Source organism: Diaphorina citri, unplaced genomic scaffold (genome assembly GCF_000475195.1).
Source record: "Diaphorina citri unplaced genomic scaffold, Diaci psyllid genome assembly version 1.1 scaffold84, whole genome shotgun sequence".
NCBI classification, from domain to species: domain Eukaryota; kingdom Metazoa; phylum Arthropoda; class Insecta; order Hemiptera; family Psyllidae; genus Diaphorina; species Diaphorina citri.
The window spans coordinates 62,938-84,386 of record NW_007377521.1 but is presented as its reverse complement, the minus strand read 5'-3'; the positions used below and the strand labels follow the sequence as shown (position 1 = coordinate 84,386).

Here is a 21,449-nt window from a genome sequence, read left to right as displayed (position 1 = left end):
CCGTAAAGATCAGAGATAGGTATTGTTTTTTTATGAGTCCCATCAACGATTTTTTTTTTTTTTTTAGACACTAATTCGGTTAAATATCTACTCACCTTTTTAAAAAAGCACCAAAAATATTTTCATTCTTCCACCAATAAATACAAAAGCAAGGACACTGATTTTTTTTTTTTTTTTTTGTCTCATATCAATGGTTTATACTGTTTATAGGTACGAGTACATTCCACAAAAGATAATTATTTCAGATTTCATATCTTCCTCTTTGATTTTCTTCTTTAACACCATTGGAATATTGATGTCTTTGGGGACAACAGAAAAGATAATAAAGCTAGATATGTAGGTACTAACTAATTCCATTATTTCAAAGATGTTATCAGAGGAATACTGCTGATAGAATATTAACTCGGTTTGAAACAAGGTCAGAGAGACAGCCCTTGGCAGATCGCCTGAAATGCATTGTTAGATAGAAACAAATGGGGTAGAAGTAGATAGGATACCTATCATTTCCAATTTTCCAGGGGTATGAAAAGAGGGTACTTGTGGTAAGTCGGTTTTTTTTCCAAAGTTTTGCAAAAGATAGTCATTCCAGCAAATTTACCTTAATAAAAATTAAAAACAGTAGATGACTGCCAATATTTTCCTTATTAATTCACAAGCAATTGAAAAAGCCTGTTCAAAATATGTAGTATAGGTAAGTATATGGTAGTAAATCAAAATACTAGAAAAAAAAAATCCACTTAGATAGGTACCTACTAGGAAAAAAAAAGACCAAGGTGAAATATTGTACAAAAATGTTTTAAGACTTTATTTATGCTTCAAATTCTAAACAAAACCTAGCTACTTAAAATTGGACAGAAATTAATATTTACAACAATATTAAGGAGGTACCTAATTGAGAAATTAGTGGACTCAAATATACAAATGATTTATGATACAAGCCAGCAGGCTCTGAGAGCCAAGGATCTTAGGTTCAATTCCTCAAACGATTGGTGAAAGTGACCTGTAAAAAATTAATTTTGAATACCCAAGTCCTTTTTGTAAAATATTTTAGGAACTGTTTAAAAAGGCAGTGAAAATTGGACAGAAATATTTACAACAATATTAAGGAGGTACTTAATTGAGAAATTAGTGAACTCAAATATACAAATGATTTATGATACAAGCCAGCAGGCTCTGAGAGCCAAGGATCTTAGGTTCAATTCCTCAAACAATTGGTGAAAGTGACCTGTAAAAAATTAATTTTGAATACCCAAGTCCTTTTTGTAAAATATTTTAGGAACTGTTTAAAAAGGCAGTGAAGTACCTAGCAAAAGTTGAAGAACAATACCTGTCATCAGTTATTACATTTCTTGTCAACTAGAATGAAAGCAGAATGTAAATATTTGGCTTGTGTGTAGATTAGATTAAATGTCAAATAACTACTTTTTTACTTTCTCTCATAATTACGTTATGTCACATTATTGATTTCTTTGTCAAATCCCCACAATGAACCTCTTTGTTTCAATATATCCTCTCTTCCTTCTCTCTTCGACTTCAGGACGATAAGACCTCAGCAGTTACAGTTCCATCTGTCAAACCTCTAAATAAAGTTTGTTTTATTACTTACCTACCTATAGGTACATATGACCTTGACCACTACACCACCGAGGCAGGTCTGGTAAACAGGAGGGCATGGGTTCAATCCCAGCCGAGGTATGGAATTTTATCCTCAATATAATTTGAGAATTTGACCACAATAATAGTAGTAGCCTACTGCTGGAGTAAAGGGACTTATCAGTCCTATGCGAGCAGTAAAAATAAGCACTATTATTATCATATAGGTAGGTACCTACGTAGGTAGTGTTTACATAAAGCGGAACTTTGAGCAGGGATGTTTGGTATGTGGAGATCATACTATATTCATTGATATTGGTGTTATTATTACTTACCTATTGATATTGGTATAAGGTCTGTTGCAGTGACTAGCGATGGTGATTGGGATCTTTAAAAAAAAACCTCTTAAAAAAAAGTCTGTTTTATTACTTACCTATTCATTGATAGTGGTGTTATTATTACTTACCTATTGATATTGGTATAAGGTCTGTTGCAGTGACTAGCGATGGTGATTTTAGCAATGATTCGAGTACCATTGTCTAACAGTCTAGCTAACTCTTCTCCTTTCCATTTGTAGGTGAACACAGCACTCATATTGCCTGCAACACAAAACAATAAATAAACATCAGTTAATACCTAAGGGCGGCAAATCAATAAAATTTAGATAAAATATAATGTACCTATCAGTAGAGGAGGAGAACTATCGATAGTCGGCGCCATCGATAGTTTTCAAAAAAGTATCGATAGTTTTTTTTTTTTTTATTACATATTTCCCTTCTTTCTAAAGGTAGGGCGGCAAATTGATAAAATTTAGATAAACTATAATGTACCTATCAGTAGAGTAGGAGAACTATCGATAGTTAGGCTTGCCAAACGTCCCGAATTGGCCGGGACAGTCCCGAATTTCAGGGGGTGTCCCGGCGTCCCGTTCAGTTCAGTTAATACCTAAGGGCGGCAGATTAATAAAATTTAGATAAAATATAATGTACCTATCAGTAGAGGAGGAGAACTATCGATAGTTATCAAAAAAGTATCGATACCTATCCATAGTTTTTTTTATTACATTTTTTCCTCCTTTCTAAAGGTCTTATCCCCCAAAAAGACCTAACCTAATTCAAAGAAAATTATTAACTGTACACGTATTAATTTAGGTCACATTCCAACCTAAATTCCAACATTTTATTCCAACACCTTTTTTTTTTTTTTTTACAAAATACCTATAGCTAGGTGCTGAATAGAATTCTCATTAAGTACCTAGGTATATGAAGACTACTAATCTGTGCTACAAATTCTGCCGGTGTGTAGGTCAGGTTTTCATATCCAGAGAGGGAAAAATGCCTGAGAGGGGAGGAGTGGTCCCCCTCGCCTCCCCTAGTTACGGCCCTGGTCTGGTTGCATAAGTAGTTTAGACTTCTAGATCAGTTAAAATATTGCCTAACAAGTTCAGCAATTAAGCTCTTTTTTTTCACTTAACTTCTCATAGCAAAATGCAAATGAGAGGCTGAAAGTTGCTTTAGTTTTAAGTCGATTGCGGTTACGGCAAAATTAGTTACGGCCCTGGTCTGGTTGCATAAGCAGTTTAGACTTCTAGATCAGTTAAAATATTGCCCAACAAGTTCAGCAATTAAGCTTTTTTTTTTCACTTAACTTCTCATAGCAAAATGCAAATGAGAGGCTGAAAGTTGCTTTAGTTTTAAGTCGATTGCGGTTACGGCAAAATATAGCAAAAGTTGAAGAGCAATACCTGTCATCAGTTATTACATTTCTTGTCAACTAGAATGAAAGCAGAATGTAAATATTTGGCTTGTATGTAGATTAGATTAAATGTCAAATACCTACTTTTTTACTTTCTCTCATAATTACGTTATGTCACATTATTGATTTCTTTGTCAAATCCCCACAATGAACCTCTTTGTTTCAATAACCTCACAGGTTGTGGGATATATATTTGATTAATTACAAGACTTTCTTTACATACATTACAAGTTAACTCATACTACTTAAGTATTTCTTTGTCTCAAACACACATAATCATACACAATAGCCTACAAGACTTTCTTTACATACATTACAAGTTAACTCATACTACTTAAGTATTTCTTTGTCTCAAACACACATAATCATACACAATAGCTCAATACACACAACTCCTAATCTTTCATTCTATATATTTGGAATATGGCCTTTAGGAAAATGGCCTAATGGTCAATATCTCAGACATTTGTGAGCAACAACATATTTGGAATATTTTCACTTTATTTCTCTTCAGAAGTGGAAATGGCCTAATGGTCAATATCTCAGACATTTGTGAGCAACAACATATTTGGAATATTTTCACTTTATTTCTCTTCAGAAGTGGAAGATTCTACCTCTTCTGTCTCAACAGCTAGTTCTTCACTTGCATCACTAGGATTACCTTCAGCACTGGCAGTGTCAACTTCCTCAATTAATTGTTCAGCATCAGCTTCTGTAGACAGAGGATCAACGTTAGATCCAGCTTCTTCTGGTTCTGGATTTTCAAATTCATCTTCTTGAAGTATGGCTTCCTCAATTTCTGTATTGACTTCTGATGTACTTTCTACTTCAAACTCCTCTGTTGTAATATCTACATTATCTCTAGGTGTGCTATCATCTGTAAGGGTTTGTTCAATTGGTTGCACTTCATTAAATGAAACATTTTCTTCTTCTGTTGTTTGGAGTGGGGCCTGGTTTTCAAAAGTGATGAAAGTGGCAGGTTCATTATTACTAGCTTCAAGTTTAGAACTTTCTTCTTTTGAATCAGCTTCAGTGACAATATTCTCTTGTGTTATATTATCTTCACTTTGTTCAGATTTTTCTGTTTCTGACGATACAATATCTTCAGCAGGTGTACTCTCAGATAAATTGGCTGTGTTGGTATCATTTGAAGCACTTGTAGTTTTTTCTTCTTTTTCTTCGTGTTATATTATCTTCACTTTGTTCAGATTTTTCTGTTTCTGAAGATACAATATCTTCAGCAGGTGTACTCTCAGATAAATTGGCTGTGTTGGTATCATTTGAAGCACTTGTAGTTTTTTCTTCTTTTTCTTCAACTGTTGCATTGTCTGATACATTGTCACTCAACTTTTCACCTGAACTCTCTTCTGCTTCAGGCAATTCAAGAAGGGCAGCAATTTCTATATTTTTAAAGTCAACAGTATTGACACCATCACTCAGGTCCATATCTGAGCTTTCACTGACTACTGTGTCCATATTTTCTTCAATACTTTTTTCAGACCCAGAGACTGATTCTTGAGAGATCACCATCAAATCACCTTCACTAATATTCAATGAAGTATTGTTTTTATCTTCACTATTGTCAAATAATTCTATTTTGTTGTCAACTGTTTCTTCTAATTCCATTTCTACTGATTTCTTTTCCAAAGTTTGTTCCTTGCTACTGTCAGGTTCATTGTTAATTTCTAATGTCTGTGCTGGTTGTTCAATATTCATATCTTCATCCTTTGGCATAACTTCTTCTGTAACAACCTTGCTATCTTCCTTGATCTCACCTTCATCCATCTTGAAACGTTTTGGATCATTCTCTACGTGTTCATCTTCATCTTCTAATTTTCTGGTTTGTCCACATTTGCCTTCAGTTACATCAACGGCTTCATCAGACTCTGGGACTTCATCATGAACATTGATCTCTGCCGATTCCAAGTTACCATCAGACGGAGCATCATCCCCTGGTGTTGTGTTAGTTACATCAACTTCAATATTGAAATTCACTTCATCAGAATCACCATTGCTACATTTCTTCAGGAGGAGGAGTGCAGTGGCATCAGCATCTTCTTCCTTAGCTCCAAGTATTTCATTGTTCTTGGAGCATCATCCCCTGGTGTTGTGTTAGTTACATCAACTTCAATATTGAAATTCACTTCTTCAGAATCACCATTGCTACATTTCTTCAGGAGGAGGAGTGCAGTGGCATCAGCATCTTCTTCCTTAGCTCCAAGTATTTCATTGTTCTCGGAAGATTTCAATTCAAAGTCATTACCATTCAAAATGAATGACTCCTCAAATGTTGAGTTGTTTTCCTCCACTGGTTGTGGCATCCCTGGTTCCCGAGTGCTGACAACATAAATGTTCTTCTCAAGTGCACGCATGTATTTGTCAACTCGGTTGTACTCTTTGGTAGGATTCACCAAAAGTTCTGATATCCGTTGAATCGTAAATGGTGCACCCTTGAACCAGTCAATACGCTCAAGTAGAGTTGTCTTCATAGAGTCATAGTTGAATTTGTTGACATTGGGATAGTCAGGAATCTCACCTGGGTTACTTTCAAAGAACTCGGTGACAACTTTGATGATTTTCTCTCGGAATAGAGGTTGGACAAGAGTCCACTGGAACACAGGGTCTCCAGTCTTGGCTACATAGTGGATGTACTCATCTAGCTCAATGGGAATGCTGTAGTCAGCTTGATCCTTCAACTTGGGGAAATGTTCCAAGCTTTGTAAAATTAACTCTGGATTGTCCATGGTAGGCTTGGGGAAACTGCTGCACAAGTTAAAATCACGATTTAAGAAAAATTCGTAACATGATTGTCTACAATACCTGCCATGATTCATTCAGATTACCTCATTCATCTAGTTGCATAGATTTTCTTGGCATATTCTTGATTTTTCAAACTTTCCATTTCCAATGATGGATTCACTTGGGAATCCTAATCGGATATAATTATTATCAAGGTAATCTAGGATTCTAGGTATCTTTAGATGACTGTGGATGATCTCGTTTTGTTTCCTGCTATCTTGGTGAGTACATGTTTATTTATTGATTTGATGGAAGGCAGTTCAAGTTTTGAAATTTCTTCCCTCCGTGTATAGCGTCACCGTATGCCAGAGTGGTCAAGCGAAAAGCCCACAATATGCAATTGCCCAGATTGTCAGTGACTGTGGTCATCTATCCGGGTACAAATTACGCTCAGCATTACCTTCAGTGATCCAATGGAAATTGGTGAATTCTAAAGCATATTCTCAACGCTAAGCCGATCTTAGATATTGCTCGTAATAAATTAATCATAGTCATAAGGCTACAGTCATAAAGCTACAAATCACCTCCAATGATTCTTCTTTCTTCTTCGCCTTTTTCCGTGTACAGACGGGGTCGGCGTTTTTCGTCAGCCTCTCAATCAGCCCTAACTAGGGTGATTACTTTGGGCTGACATTTGGTTTTGGCTACTACCACTACCTATCTACCCATGGTTCTCAAACTGGGGGGCTCCCTGGGGGGCTGCAAAGGATTTCGAGGACCACGTGGAAGATCACAAACTGCCTACAATTTCATTGATGTCTATGAAATAACCAACAGTGTTGGTCAGGTTTTAATCTTCTGGCATTACCTACTGGTATTTGGTTTAGTGGATACCTCCTACTGTATTATGTACCTATAGACTTTGTTGTTCTGGTATCTATTGTTTTGCCAAACAGTAGCATCAACATCATCACTATATCTACGGATGGCACATGGAATAGTCTCATTATTTGTTCTCGGCTCTGCGTTTCCATTCCAATATCTGGCAGCATCACTTTGATATTCCTAGCATCAACATCATTACTATCTACGGATGGTACATGGAATAGTCTCATTATTTGTTCTCGGCTCTGCGTTTCCATTCCAATATCTGGCAGCATCACTTTGATATTCCGCAACTAATTAACGATATGATCTATGACAGTGGTTCCGAAACTGGGATCTGCGCCCCCCTCGGGGACCGCGAAAGACTACCAGGGGTTAATGTTAAGTCACATAAAGTACAGTAAAGTGGTCGTGGAGCGTTCACAATCGAAATAATTGAAAGTGAAAATGGGGTAAGTTTGGAAAAATTTTAGGAACCGCTGGTCCATGATATTGTTCCTATGTTTCATCGTGTTATGACGGTGGAGTATACCATTAGTGGAATAGTGGAGGTTTGTTATACATATTATAGGTATCTTCTGATCTATCCAAAGCCAAACAAAAGAGATATACAGGCAGGAGATATCCCATCCTATTGAAAGAGGGGACATTGGCAGAACCATCATCTATCTCTGGCAAGGTCTCTGGGGATTGTTTTTAGATTCTACATAAATACAGCATCAACACCATTACTATCTTCTACGGATGGCACATGGAATAGTCTCATTATTTGTTCTCGGCTCTGCGTTTCCATTCCAATATCTGGCAGCATCACTTTGATATTCCGCAACTAATTAACGATATGATCTATGACAGTGGTTCCGAAACTAGGATCTGCGCCCCCCTCGGGGACCGCGAAAGACTACCAGAGGGGTTAATGTTAAGTCACATAAAGTACAGTGAAGTGGTCGTGGAGCGTTCACAATCGAAATAATTGAAAGTAAAAATGGGGTGAGTTTAGAAAAAGTTTAGGAACCGCTGGCCTATGATATTGTTCCAATGTTTCATCGTGTTATGACTTATGACGGTGGAGTACCATTAGTGGATGTTTGTTATACATAATTATAGGTATCTTCTGATCTATCCAAAGCCAAACAAAAGAGATATACAGGCGGGAGATATCCCATCCTATTGAAAGAGGGGACATTGACAGAACCATCATCTATCTCTGGCAAGGTCTCTGGGGATTGTTTTTAGATTCTACATAAATATTATTTTGTTGATATTACACAAAAGGGTTTCCGTCACGCGTGAACCTCATTAGCTAGACCAGGAATATCATCAGAATGAACTATATCTATTTGCTAGAATCCAATAAATTGATCAAAGTAGCCTCCGTGGTCTAGTGGGTATCACACTAGGCTTGCACACCGGAGATTCCGAGGTCGATTTCCGGCGGGGTTGAAGTTTTTCCGGCTCTGTGCTTGGAGTTCGGGGTGCAGTCAGTTTCATGTGGGCAACTGAGTAGGTACTTTAATCGAGTAGTGACCAGTGGCTGCAAAAAATTAATGATTTGATTGGAATCGAATTGATTATTTTGTTGTAAACCTTAAGCTAAAATAGGATGTTACTAAAATGTGTTGAACATTTTTGCTAAATTTCAACATTTTCACCAAAAATCGGACAAACCATATGAGAGTTACGGTTAACCAAACAAACAGACATACGAGACAAACTATGCACCTACGTGAGCGTCAAAATCCAAAATCGTTTAGTTAAAACATGGAACTCGCTTCTTTTGGTAAATTAGACCATGTGATTGTAATACACTCATCAGAAGTGTCAGACCATTAAACTTCAGGTCTGTTGTTTGAAATTCAGGTCTGCCGTGGTGTTGTCTAGAGTTCATCCAGAAGACCAAGAACTCAACAACCCTGAGGGCGCGTACAGCCAAGGTTCTTCTTCAAGTCAACGTTCTGTAAAGCTAGGTATACCTACCTGCTGGGAGACTATTAGGAGACCCACACACATGTGACTAGTGGCCTCTGGGCTCTGGGGGAACTAACCAAGTTGCTTTGATAACTTTGAATAGCCCAGACATCTGAAGAATGGTATCAAGTTGCCTAACTAGATAATAGAGGTATCTAGGTACCTGCCTATATCTATTGTTAATTTCTATTAGGAAGATATGTAGGTATAATTAGGTTCTCATTCTCAATAGCTCAATTTACTGTTTTCCATTCAAACAACAAGGAAATTCAAAATCCATCCCAAGTTGCAATGTTGATAACTTTGATCAGTCGCTAGGCTGGCTCTAAGGAATGAACAGAAGAAGCAACGGCTTCACTTGTGACGGAGTACAAAGCTTACAGACATTTGTCACAGGACGGAGCAGGCTGTAGAAGAGTAGTTTGAGGTTAATTTTCCAGTGGCACAAAATCGATAAGGTTAACATATTGATTAGCCAAAGACACTGTGGGGGTACGTGTCTTGTGCGTCTTGGAAAGCTTTCAATGTCTTCAAGCTGGCTGATAAACGAGCAATGTGTTACCGGCTTTGTCCTCCCTAACAACATTTTCGGTTGGGTAATTGTTGGTCTCACGATATATCTTGCGGATTCTTGCGTTATAGTATATCATGAGGTCAACAATTACCAACCATTGATGTTACGGCTGGTGCTGGTAATACTAGCCGACAACTGGACAATGGTTTTGGCGATTGCTCGACCTGGCAAGACCGGCATTGTACGGTACCTAAAAGGATCTATTAAAAGGCCTGTTTAGTTCAATGTCGAGAGTAGTGTCTGGAAATTACTGAACAGTTTTAAAGCTAGCTCGCCAAAAACCATAGGTGAAGAAAACATGGTTTTCCTCCTACTAAAGGACAAATGAGGACAATATTGGGTCTTTACTTAGCTCAACAACACTGGACATGGATAGGACAAGACTGGTCATTTGGTTAACTCACTCCCAACACATATTGTTCATAGTTCCTTTTAGTTCCTAATTAGATTACTATATATACGGTTCACAGTTAAAGTACAAATGGCACCTATAAGAGATTTTTACAAATAGCTTAATCGAGGAGGGAATACAGAAAAGTTCCCACCAATAAGAAGCCGCACCTCAATACTGGAACAAAATCTGACAACATTCAATTGCAAAGAATGCATTATGCAACAACTAGGATTTACGATTTAAGGTGTTTTTGTTGTTGTTTTTATTGTTGGTGTTGTGTTTGTTGCTGTACCAGATACGTATCAACTTCATCCAGTCTTACGGACCATTCAGGCAGAAATTTTCCCATGATCATTTATACTCATATTGACTGTTCACAGTCGTAAATAGGTACCTTAGGTATCGGTTAGTTAGCTAATTGGTATACTATATGCCTGCTGAAGACGATCTTTAGAGGCTAATTAGGTATTAACACTAAAGGGACATGATAGCTAACTTGATGGCTTGGCTTGCTAACATCAAAATAATGAAGGAAAATGGGTCGACTTTACTATATTTACAGACCTAATGAAAAATTCAACTTTCAAAAATTATCAGCTATATGTTTGTATATAAAAAAAAAAATGGAACATCAGTCTGTACCCGCTACTTAATGATGGAACATCAGTGATGTCAGCATTCATATCATTGATGACAACAATGTGACAAGATAATTAGCTAGGTAGCTCCAATATGCGCACGAGTAGTGTGAGACCGCCACGTGAGTTATATTAGTTAGGAGCCACCTTGATTCCTGGAATTCGTCATTAATCATCAACCTGGATTTATTTATGAAATGACACACTCGCAACATGTTATGAAATAACACACTCGCAACATGTTATGAAATGACACACTCGCAACATGTTATGAAATAACACACTCGCAACATGTTATGAAATGACACACTCGCAACATGTTATGAAATAACACACTCGCAACATGTTATGATATAACACACTCGCAACATGTTATGAAATAACACACTCGCAACATGTTACACAGAATGATAAAACGTTGAGAAGACAATCGTCATCCTCTCCTGGCTTCTTTCCGTCCATTGAATCCAACGGTTGTGTCTCGGAACTGAAAACAAGAGAAAATTAACAACGAACGTAAATAAAATGAAAATTGAACAAATCATTCGAGCATTGTTGCGAAACAGACAAACTAAACGCAAATTAAAGCTTGGAATTCGCTTGATAAAAAAGAAAAAGAAATATACCCACCTCCTGAATCGATTTCGTATTATTTCAAGGCACATTCGACATGCTTATCCGAGAACAGAAAAATTGGCCAAAAAATTTCTCCCCCGGTCAGGATTCGAACCCATCTCCGGGTTAAGAGTTAGGTCTCTTAACCACTCGGCCACAGAGGTGAATAGCTTCTTGCTTCTTTTCCTAAGAGGTTTGATAGAAGGCGTCCCAATATCAAAGAGAAAAGGATAACAAACAGGATAGGAATCTGTTTGGGATAAAGTCCACCACTACACGCGCCTGCTCGGCGCGCGACGAACTTTAGTGTTCCCACGGCGCGTGGCTCGTCGAACTACGGACGAGACTCGCCACGCCACGCGCCGTGAGAACATGGCTTAAAGGCAACGCTGGGTATGATAAGTATCTTAGGTGACCATCTGGGTTGTCGCGTGCCGCTGGTTTTTCCCGGCACCACTCAGGCTAAGGTAAACGCGAGGAGGCGGGTAGCTTGTCTCCGAATGAAGGGTAAAACCCCTTCACTAAACTAGCAGTTATGCAGTTAGACCTCTATCAAACAGTCTAGATAATTATGTTATTGTATGGGTATTGGGTACCTAAGTACATGAGATGTACATGCTTGGGTCTGTTTGTATTTGCAGAAAACTATAGTAATGTAGCTATATGTAACGCGTGCTGGAAAATATGTAAACAAACTTGATTGCAACTGGCATTAGCACATGACATCATGGCAATGACATGAAGCATCATAGTAATGATAGTCAGATAGTAATGACTGTCAGTTCACACTTGCTAGCAGTTGTGAGTTATGTCTACAGAATAGTAATGCAGAACTTCTTCAGAATAATAACCGCTTAGAACCATTTTCTAAACATTTTCTTAGAACCATTGCTAATATACATAGATTGCAGTTTGACTGTTATGGGGCATTCAATGAACTCAAAGTGGCCCAAAACGGGATATATCGTAGAGAGAAACAATCAATAACAATTTATTGATGAGCTGCCCACAGTGTATCTTTTAATTTGTTCTTCACCATGTTTTGTTTTTAGAAAAAGTAGACCAAGGAGTAGTTCAAGGAATTGTGGGCCATCCTAAGAAAAACGGAACTGACAAGAGCTTTCAAGGTTAAATGAGGCCCTAAATCTAATTACTGGGTAAAAGGCTCAACTTTAAGGACACTTCTAGTTCCAAAAGAAACTAAGTCTCAAAGTTTCAGTCAGGCGCAACTTTTTACCTCTTCGGACGATATAAAAATAATCAAAGCTTCTTGTACTTAAACCTGATTTGGTGGCGTAATGGTTCCTGGACATGGCACTCCTGAACAGGAGGATGTGGGTTCGATCTCGCCTGAGGTACATATGTAATTTCGTCTTGATTCATTTGAGATATAGGTACACAGGTTTCACCACAAAATACCTACATACGGTGGAACTAAGGTTGGAAATTTGCAATTATTATTATTATTTTGCCGTTGTACAAAAGTTCTCATTTTTTAGCCCGTCCTTCCTTTATTATTACGATAGTAATAAAAAGGTATAAGGGACGGGCTATTGTATTCGCTTCGGTGTCGTCTGTCCCTATAGAAGGACTTATCCAAACCCTGGTTTTTGGGGGATTTTTTTCACATTTTCTCACACAAATGATCTCTGATCTCGAAATTTGTCGCGGCGACCTATAAACTCAAAGTGAGAAAGTTTTAGATAACACTTCAGTCGTTATTTTAAGACCGGTTTTAGCGTCGGGGTTTTCGTCAGCCCTCAATCAGCCTTAACTAGGGTGATTGCTTTGGGCTGACATTTGGTTTTGGCTACAAATTTTACGAGTGGATGCCCTTCGCACTCAACCTGTGCTTATTTCATTAGCATTTCCTACATATTAAACTCTATTGTCACTCTGTTTTCTCCTCAGATATGAAGCCCAAGCTGAAGAATCATTATCGGGCTCACAGACTCTCGTTCTGGCTGAACCTTGTTCCCGATCTACATAAACCTGGCTCAGATGATGTACCCCGCTCACATCATATGCTGGGAGATGATGATGAGATCAATGAAGTAAGTAGATACTCTTACTTACTTACTTACTTACTTATGTACTTACTTATTCACTTACTTACTTACTTATTTATTTACTTACTTACTTACTTATTTATTTACTTACTTACGTATTCACTTACTTACTTACTTATTTATTTATTTACTTACTTACTTATTTATTTACTTACTTACTTAACTTATTTATTTACTTACTTACTTACTTACTTATTCACTTACTTATAGGGTTCTCTTACAGAAGCTCTTTCACCAATTGTTAAATTACCCCGTTAATAAATTTCCTGTCTCCTTCCACAGGTTGTTCCCTGTTGATTCTGAACGTCCTGATATTCGCCGGCGTGTATTATCAGCGGGATAAATCCCGTCAGGGCGGCTCAGGTCACCAGGACTCGGCGGGCAGTATACATAGCAACACGAGCTCTAATGGGAGTCAGAACGGGGCGGGTATGATCAAGCAGCGCCGCCAGGAGAACGGTGGACCTATGTCTAATATTAGTGCAGGTAAATAGAACTAAATAGAATCATCCTGCTGGGGTAGGACTAAAAAGTCCCTTTATCTTAAAATAATACCTAGAAAAAGTTAACATATGACTCATTGACTGAGTGGTCAATGAAAAAACTTTTTTATAACTCACTCCCTTTTTTAAGAGGTTTGATAGAGGGAACTGTCACTGCTAAGGTCTTGTCCTCCCGAAAGCGAAGAGAGGGTTGGAGAAAGCCAGCCGTTCATTAAAATATCGTGTCGAATTTACCCAAGCTTTAAGCTTGTTTGAGTTACATCACAGCTCTATGATACGTATTGCTAAACGCAAAACTAATACCTAACACGTTGGTATGATCTAACACTCAAGTAGGATACATCAATCATACACATAGCAGTATTATTGATAGAGTTACCATTGTAGGTAGATACTAGATACAATACGTATTGCTAAACGCAAAACAAATACCTAACACGTTGGTATGATCTAACACTCAAGTAGGATACATCAATCATACACATAGGAGTATTATTGATAGAGTTACCATTGTAGGTAGATACTAGATACATAGGAGTATTATTGATAGAGTGATCGGAAGAACACCAGATGCGTCTGAAAATCCCAAATCATCCGATTTGCGTACCAACTCAAAAAAAGGTCATCCGAGTTGCGTCCGCGGTATCTGAGATTGAACATTATTGATAGAGTGATCGGAGGAACACCAGATGCGTCCGAAAATCCCAAATCATCCGATTTGCGTACCAACTCAAAAAAAAGGTCATCCGAGTTGCGTCCGCGGTACCTGAGATTGAACCTATATATTTGAGACCATAAAGTAAATAAATAAGTAAATAACTGTACCTATACAGGATGCTGTAAGCTATAGGCCTATAGGAACAAACTATGAACATGAACGCTATTGCTATTATTTTTGTACTTGTCTTTTGTGTTTAACCTAACCCTATAATAACCCTGGTCACTGCTCATTTGTGACAGCTCCTTTTATAGCAACATTCCATTGACGTAACTTCTGAACAAGTACCGTTAGATTTTCTACGTTGACCCCGCCAGGAATCAAACCCGGGACCTCGGCCAAGGAGGTTACTTCTCAATGCTTTAGCATTCTCAAGGGACACTGGAAACCTAGTATGTCCACTCCATCGTTCTGGGTGGTAGCGCTGTCTGAAAACCTCCTCCTTTGTTTCCTCCGATCTCCTATTCTTTCATCCGACTTGGCAGGTGGTACGCTGGTACATTTCTGCACCTAGAAGGTATCGGTTCTCCAACACCCCGTAGGTACCTAAGTACATGATGAAAGCTGAAAAAATGCTGTGTACACTGTACAGTAAAAAATGCTGTGTACACTGTACAGTATTTTTTTGTCACCCTGTACTACATGTACACCTACCTTCAAACTAGGATAAGTATATAAAGTACATAGTTCTAGCTCAAGTACCTCAGGGACGCAACTCGGATGATAAATTTCAGAAATGGGACGCAACTCGGACGGACGCAACTCGGATTTCACAGTCGGGACGCAAGTCAGATCCCCCCAGAGTGATCATTCTAGGTAGGTAGGTGCCAATAGATACGTAGCAGTATTACTTGTTGATAGAGATATCATTGTAGGTACCTAATAGGTAAGTTATCAATTTATCATTGTAGGTAATAAAGATCAGCTTGTGAGACAAGCTGGTAAATAGTTATTACCCACCTACCAAAGGGTTAGGTGGTAGAAAACGCCTATGGCGTTAACCTCGCCTAGTGGTTGCCTTCCACTCAAGAGTCTATTATTATTATTACCAACCAAGTAATTAAAATAAGGGAAGTAAAAATTCTCTTCATAGGGACCTGTGTCCCTATCTGACTCACTAATTATAAAATCTTCGTCTTCTTATTATTTCTTTCTCGTCTTCTTCTTCTTCTTCTTCTTCTTCTTCGCCTTCTTAAGGTTCCTCCTCTTCTTTCATCATCTGTTCCTACTTCGCTATTTAGCATCATTGATTAAATACTAGAAGTAATCAGAAAATAGGTGTGTAGGTACATCGAGTTGCCTGCATTACCTACATACCTAGATTCTGTTTGCACCTTGCATGAGTAGGTGCGTAGGTATTCCTACATCTAAGTAGGTAAAAGAAGTAGATACGTACTTAGAGGTAGGTATTACACTTCTCAACTTTACACTCACGTGTCGAGTAACACCACAAGAACACAATCAGTGTAATTTGAGTACTTCTGCCTACTGACCGGTGACCACATAGAGAACACTCAAGTTAAGTAACGTTGAGTGTGGCGTTTATGTGTGGGTGACCATCTGACATGGGTGAGGTCAATAAAATTATGTTGCATTTGCAGCTGATGTTGTACGGGTTGTAGGTAGGTAGTAGGTACCATTGAATCTTAGCATTATTTTTATTTGAACCGCTTTAGCATTATTTTCAAACAATCTTTTACATTCATGAGGATTCATATCTATATTTTAGAAATACCACGTCAGAAAATTTCATTCCATCTCGGGGATTTGAACCCAGCACCTCTCCCATTGGTCACCAGACTATCCAATTAGGATAAAGTGATTTCTTCAAAAAAGTCATTAATTTTCTTCTGAATTTCCAGCGAAAAGATAACGTCAAAATCTATAGCTCTTACTCCTACTGAAAAATGGCGCTAGACGTCCTTTTCCTCTTCCTTTCGTTCTTCTTTTATTCTTCTTCCTCCTCCTTTTTCTTCTGCTCCCTTTTCTTCTCTCCCTTGTTAGTCTTCTTCTCTTCCTGCTGATCTTTTTCCTTTCTCTTCTTATTTTTCTTCTTCCTCTTCTTCTTCTTCTCCTCCTTCTCCTACTCCTCCTTCTTCTTCTCCTCCTTCTCCTACTCCTCCTTCTTCTTCTCCTCCTCCTTCTCCTACTCCTTCTCCTTCTTCTTGATCCTCGTTCTTCACCTCCTCCTCCTACTCCTTCTCCTCCATTCATCCTCATTTTCATTATCTTCCTCTTTTTTCTTCTCGTCCTCCTCCTCCTCCTCCATCCTACGTCACGCAAACCCACACGGATTTCAGCCATGGGAAATCTCTCCTCACTCCATTACACAATACACATCCCACGGACATCAAACAAAAATTTTCAAGGCTAATTTGCGCTAAAATCGTTACCGCTATTACCATTATTATTACCGCTATTTTTAGCCACTGTCGTCTGACGGCGAAACACGACGTCAAATGACACATTACTGACGTTGCTGAAATTTAATAATGGTAGGTAGGTAACCATGATTTTTATATATAATATAAGGGTCACGACTTGGAATGGATAATTGGGTAACCCATTAACCTTATAAGCTTGTCACAAATGTCGTTCCCCGATTTCCTTATCAATACACTGTGCGGAGTGAATTTTATGCCTTGAATTGGACTCGAACCAAGCGAACTTCAAGAACTTTTTTTTTTCTGCAAGAAAATTCAGGGTTTCCAAAATATTCCAAATAAAAGTCCGTGTTTAACCCCCCTAGTTCTTCAAAACTTCAGCTTTTATCAGGTAGGTAAGTCCGTGTTTTTCCCCTTAGTTCTTCGAAATTTCAGCTCTTTTGTTGTAGGCTGATAAATTCAGTGCATCAACTGAAATTGAACTAAGGTCCTATGGGGTCCATTAGTCCTACATACTGGACTCCCCACACAGGAATTTCGTCAGAAAGTCCCCCATTTCAATGTAATGTATGTCAGTATGTATGTACCTAATGTCCTAAAGCTTAAGGACAAAGACATGGGTCACCCTAAAGCTGACAAAGACAGGGTCAAGGTCACCCAAGAGTTTTTCAAGGTCACCCCACCGTCTGTCCACTAGTCTCAACGTTTCTCAACTTTCGACACAACAGAAAATCGATTCAGCCAAAAGGAAACCTGGTGTTTGACATTGCACGTCGCTTTCTCACAAAAAGGAAATATCTAGGTCTAGGTATTCCCTTACTTAATTTTCCATTTATTAACCATTGTGTCTCATTAACTTTTAAAATACTACGGAATAGACATGGTACGATCCTTGTCAAGGGAATTAAAATTTAACCTATTCCAATTCCATATACAATCTCACTTTGAAAGAATCTGGAGAGAGAGAGAGATTGATTGATTGATTAATGCTTTATTTTTACATTTTTGAATATACAATGAAAACGTCCCTAAGCTAAGTTTAACTTGTAATGGGATGTCCTCTCCACTCTAAATAACAATTTAATTTACTTACATATAAAAAATCAATGCTATGATAATAATTATCTATCTAGAGAGAGAGAGAGAGAGAGAGAGAGAAAGGTTGGAGAAAATGCCACAGAACTACAGACAATCTAAAATCACCAGATATGTACAGACCTACCAATGGCAGTATGATCTACAAGCCCTACAGATAAACGGAAAAATCATCAAGTCAAAACTTGAAACTCCCTCCATTCAGTTACCTAGTTTCGTGACGTCATCATATGTACAGACCTACCAATGGCAGTATATATAATCTACAAGCCCTACAGATAAACGGAAAAATCATCAAGTCAAAACTTGAAACTCCCTCCATTCAGTTACCTAGTTTCGTGACGTCATCATGTTCATAACAGCCAATCAGTGACGTTCTTGTGGTTATGCAATTATGTAGGTTAGATAATTATGGTAGTAGGTAATCTAAGTAGGTAAGTAATTATGTACTCCTACGTTCCTATACGTGTTATCTTACCAAGTTTGGTGAAACCCAGGCATTTTATGGAGTCAAGTGAAGAAATTGAAGAGTATGATGATGATTACTTGATTACTGATCACCTATGTTGTCAATGACCTTGATGGTACCTATGTATAAACCGTAATGTTACGTAGAGTGACGATGGGTGTCCGGCACAAACCAGTATTTCATGTTGGAGGAAAAACAAGTTCAAGTTCAATGGAAAATAAATACTTAATACTTAGTAGTACTTGATTATTGAGTAATAGTAAGTTAAATAAATATGTAAGTGCTTAATAGTAAGTTTGTGAGTAAGTAGCAAAAATGTTTCACTGGCGATTTTAATAAAAGGTATATGAGATATACATACCTTTACCTGGATAATTATGTATGTACCTACTTATATGTATTTGTAGAAAAGCTTCAGACCGTCTGACAGCCCTAGGTCTGAGCGTGAGTGGTCTTTTTACCCCAGCAGTACAGGTAAGCTTCACGAGAAGAGAGAGAGAAAAGAGAGAGAGAGAGAGAGAGAGAGAGAGAGAGAGAGAGAGAGAGAGAGAGAGAGAGGGAGAGGGAGGGTACTTAATACTTAGTAGTACTTGAGTAATAGTAAGTTAAATAAATATGTAAGTGCTTAATAGTAAGTTTGTGAGTAAGTAGCAAAAATGTTTCACCGGCGATTTTATTAATGTTACGTTCCTGGTTCCTACAGGAACGACTTGCTTACTTAAATGACAAAAAAATAGAACTTTCTTACTTATGCAATGTAAACCATGTCCAAGGGGATAAGTTTTATTGAAAATGGATGAGATGTGTGAAAATCGGTAATATATGAGATATACATACCTTTACCTGGATAATTATGTATGTACCTACCTACTTATATGTATTTGTTGTGTATAATATCTGCCACTCACACGCTCAGACCGGCTACTAACAGGACAGGCCGCAGTCTGTTATGAGATATACATACCTTTACCTGGATAATTATGTATGTACCTACTTATATGTATTTGTTGTGTATAATATCTGCCACTCACACGCTCAGACCGGCTACTAACATGAAATAACCAATAAAATTTATTGACGAATCGCCAAATTCTTACAAGTAAGGGTATGGCTCTTACACTTGTGAGATACTTTTCCATACTTTGGTGATTTAGGGCACTGATGAGCACACACACTATCAGGTAGAACTGACTCTATCAGGTAGATCTGACATCTGATCAGGTCTACCTGATACTCACTATCAGGTACACCTGATCAGGTCTGCCTGTCAGGTCTGCCTGGCCTTAGAGTCCGAACCACTCACTATCAGGTACACCTGATCAGGTCTGCCTGTCAGGTCTACCTGGCCTTAGAGTCCGAACCAAACGGTGACAATGAATTACCGGAGGTCAAACCCAAAATGAGTCCAACATACAAGGTTTGCCAAAAGAATAGATGGTTGCTTTCTATTACACCAATACACCATGTAGGGATAGGTACTTACTTTAAGTTAGGTAGAGAAAACTGTAATATCGGAGTCGTACGAGCATAAATATTACCGTCCGGAAATCGAAGACGGAAGGAGGACAGGATAGGGGAAAGCCAGCCGTTCCGAGAACGAACCTTAGACACCTATTAGTTGAGGGTAGGTATCGGTATCAAGTTCAAGTGTACGAAGTAGGTAAGTAGAGGTAAATGCCGATCGATAGCAAACTGTCGTAAGTAAGTAGGTGACTTATGAGCTTATGCATTTTTCTCTTGAATTTTCCGGGTTCATAAGAATTTGGCAGTTCAGCGTGGGAATGCGGCTTCGATTTTGTGTGCCCTTCCAGGACATGAAAACCTGGAAGGGGTATGCAGAACAATTTTCATGTCCATAATTATTGTTCAACAATTTTCATGTACACTCCATGTTCAAAAGGTTTTTTTTTATGTCTTTGAGGAAACTTTCTGCTCAACAGTTTTTTTTTATGTTTAGGTATGTAATGTAGGTAGGTAGAAAGAGAAAGGTACCCATCCATACCGTAAATTAGATAGTGGGTACCGTTAAAGTGTAGGTAGTTAGGTACCTACAGTCTGCAAACTTCAAACTTCTGTAAGTAGGTAATAAAATTACAGAATTATAGCAATCTTTCTGTTATTTGCGGAAACACGAAACATTTCTTGTTTCGTATCTTGGAGGTCCAAGAGATTTTGTTTAATGATCCTGTTTTTGTTACTGGTACTGTTCTATTGAAGATGATAGAGACCATTAATGTTCTTCAGGGGATCTGCAGTATAAGCAGTCTTCTCGACTGGGTCTATGTCTATCCGTTTGTAACCTACACTTCTACAGCTGAGAAAAGCCCGAGTGTATCCAAATTATTTGTGGAGACTACTTACAGAGCCGAAGATACATCGACCCATGCGAGAATTGAAACCATTTGTTGCATTATTATCTTCATTGGAACTAAACTGGAGTATCTTCGTTGGAATTAAACTGGAGTAACTCCATGGTCTCCATACCCATAGGAATTGATGGTAACTTCAGATACTACTGAGAGAATTGAGGATTCAACGGAAGGTAAATGCATCACGTGTTGTAAAGATCGTAGAGTAAACAACATGGAGTAAAGAACGTGCAGTAGAAACCGTAAGAACGTGTACTAAGGCCGGTATTACGCATAGACCATGGTAAGATGGTATTGTGAACCATCTCCCGAACAACGAGCTGGCAGATTACGTGGGTAAAACCAAGAGGTCAGCTTGCAAATTGGCATAAGCCAGCGCCTTTCACTTCCTTATTGCCCGATAGTAAATCAGTCTTACAGTTAAAGTTCTTTTTTTATATTTTTAAGATGTCTATTATTTGTACTTGGGTACTCATCATTGTTTGAAGTTGATACCTGATAGTAGGTACCTACCTAGTAATAGTCAGATAACTAATAGTCAGCTAAGTAATGGCTGGTTCTACAACAGTTAATCGCAAAGTATAGCAATTTGCTACAGAGAGCCAGTTCTGTTCGGCGGAGTTCGACTATCATTGAGGGCCACGCGGGGGTCCTTTGAACGAGTCCTACAGTTCACTGAAC

The 21,449-nt window shown here is 38.2% G+C and overlaps 2 protein-coding genes across 6 annotated transcripts in view; both read right to left on the bottom strand.

Annotated features, from left to right (window-relative positions):
* The window catches only part of LOC103523594 (protein goliath-like), a 35,660-nt gene that overhangs the window by 2,188 nt on the left and 12,023 nt on the right, over nucleotides 1-21,449 (bottom strand). Inside the window, exon 4 of the mRNA XM_026833048.1 lies at nucleotides 2,060-2,192. Within this exon, the coding sequence (XP_026688849.1) occupies nucleotides 2,060-2,192 (133 nt within the window). The remainder of the gene's footprint in view (nucleotides 1-2,059; nucleotides 2,193-21,449) is intronic.
* Nucleotides 1,078-6,130, bottom strand: LOC103523484 (serine/threonine-protein phosphatase 4 regulatory subunit 2). Of its 5 annotated transcripts, none has more exons than XM_026833087.1 (6): nucleotides 5,507-6,130; nucleotides 4,584-5,357; nucleotides 3,876-4,450; nucleotides 3,728-3,791; nucleotides 3,338-3,638; nucleotides 1,078-1,327 (listed from the first exon to the last, which is right to left on the bottom strand). In XM_026833087.1, exons 1-3 carry the CDS (start codon nucleotides 6,090-6,092, stop codon nucleotides 3,933-3,935), a joined length of 1,878 nt encoding a protein of 625 aa, XP_026688888.1. In that variant the 5' UTR covers nucleotides 6,093-6,130; the 3' UTR covers nucleotides 1,078-1,327; nucleotides 3,338-3,638; nucleotides 3,728-3,791; nucleotides 3,876-3,932. The 5 variants fall into 5 exon arrangements, with proteins under 5 accessions (XP_026688888.1, XP_026688886.1, XP_026688882.1 ...); XM_026833085.1 differs by having other exon boundaries at nucleotides 1,079-1,491; nucleotides 3,502-3,638; nucleotides 4,584-5,300; nucleotides 5,450-6,130; XM_026833081.1 differs by having other exon boundaries at nucleotides 1,079-1,491; nucleotides 3,502-3,638.

Bases quoted from the DNA above. Each gene is read 5' to 3' on its own strand.
- LOC103523484 (XM_026833087.1), bottom strand. From the start codon at position 6,092: ATGGACAATCCAGAGTTAATTTTACAAAGCTTGGAACATTTCCCCAAG. The intron at 5,358-5,506 runs GTGATTCTGAAG...AATGTAGCAATG, and splicing joins CCTGAAGAAATGTAGCAATG to GTGATTCTGATGAAGTGAAT. The intron at 4,451-4,583 runs ATATTGTATCTT...CACCTGCTGAAG, and splicing joins TGAGAGTACACCTGCTGAAG to ATATTGTATCGTCAGAAACA.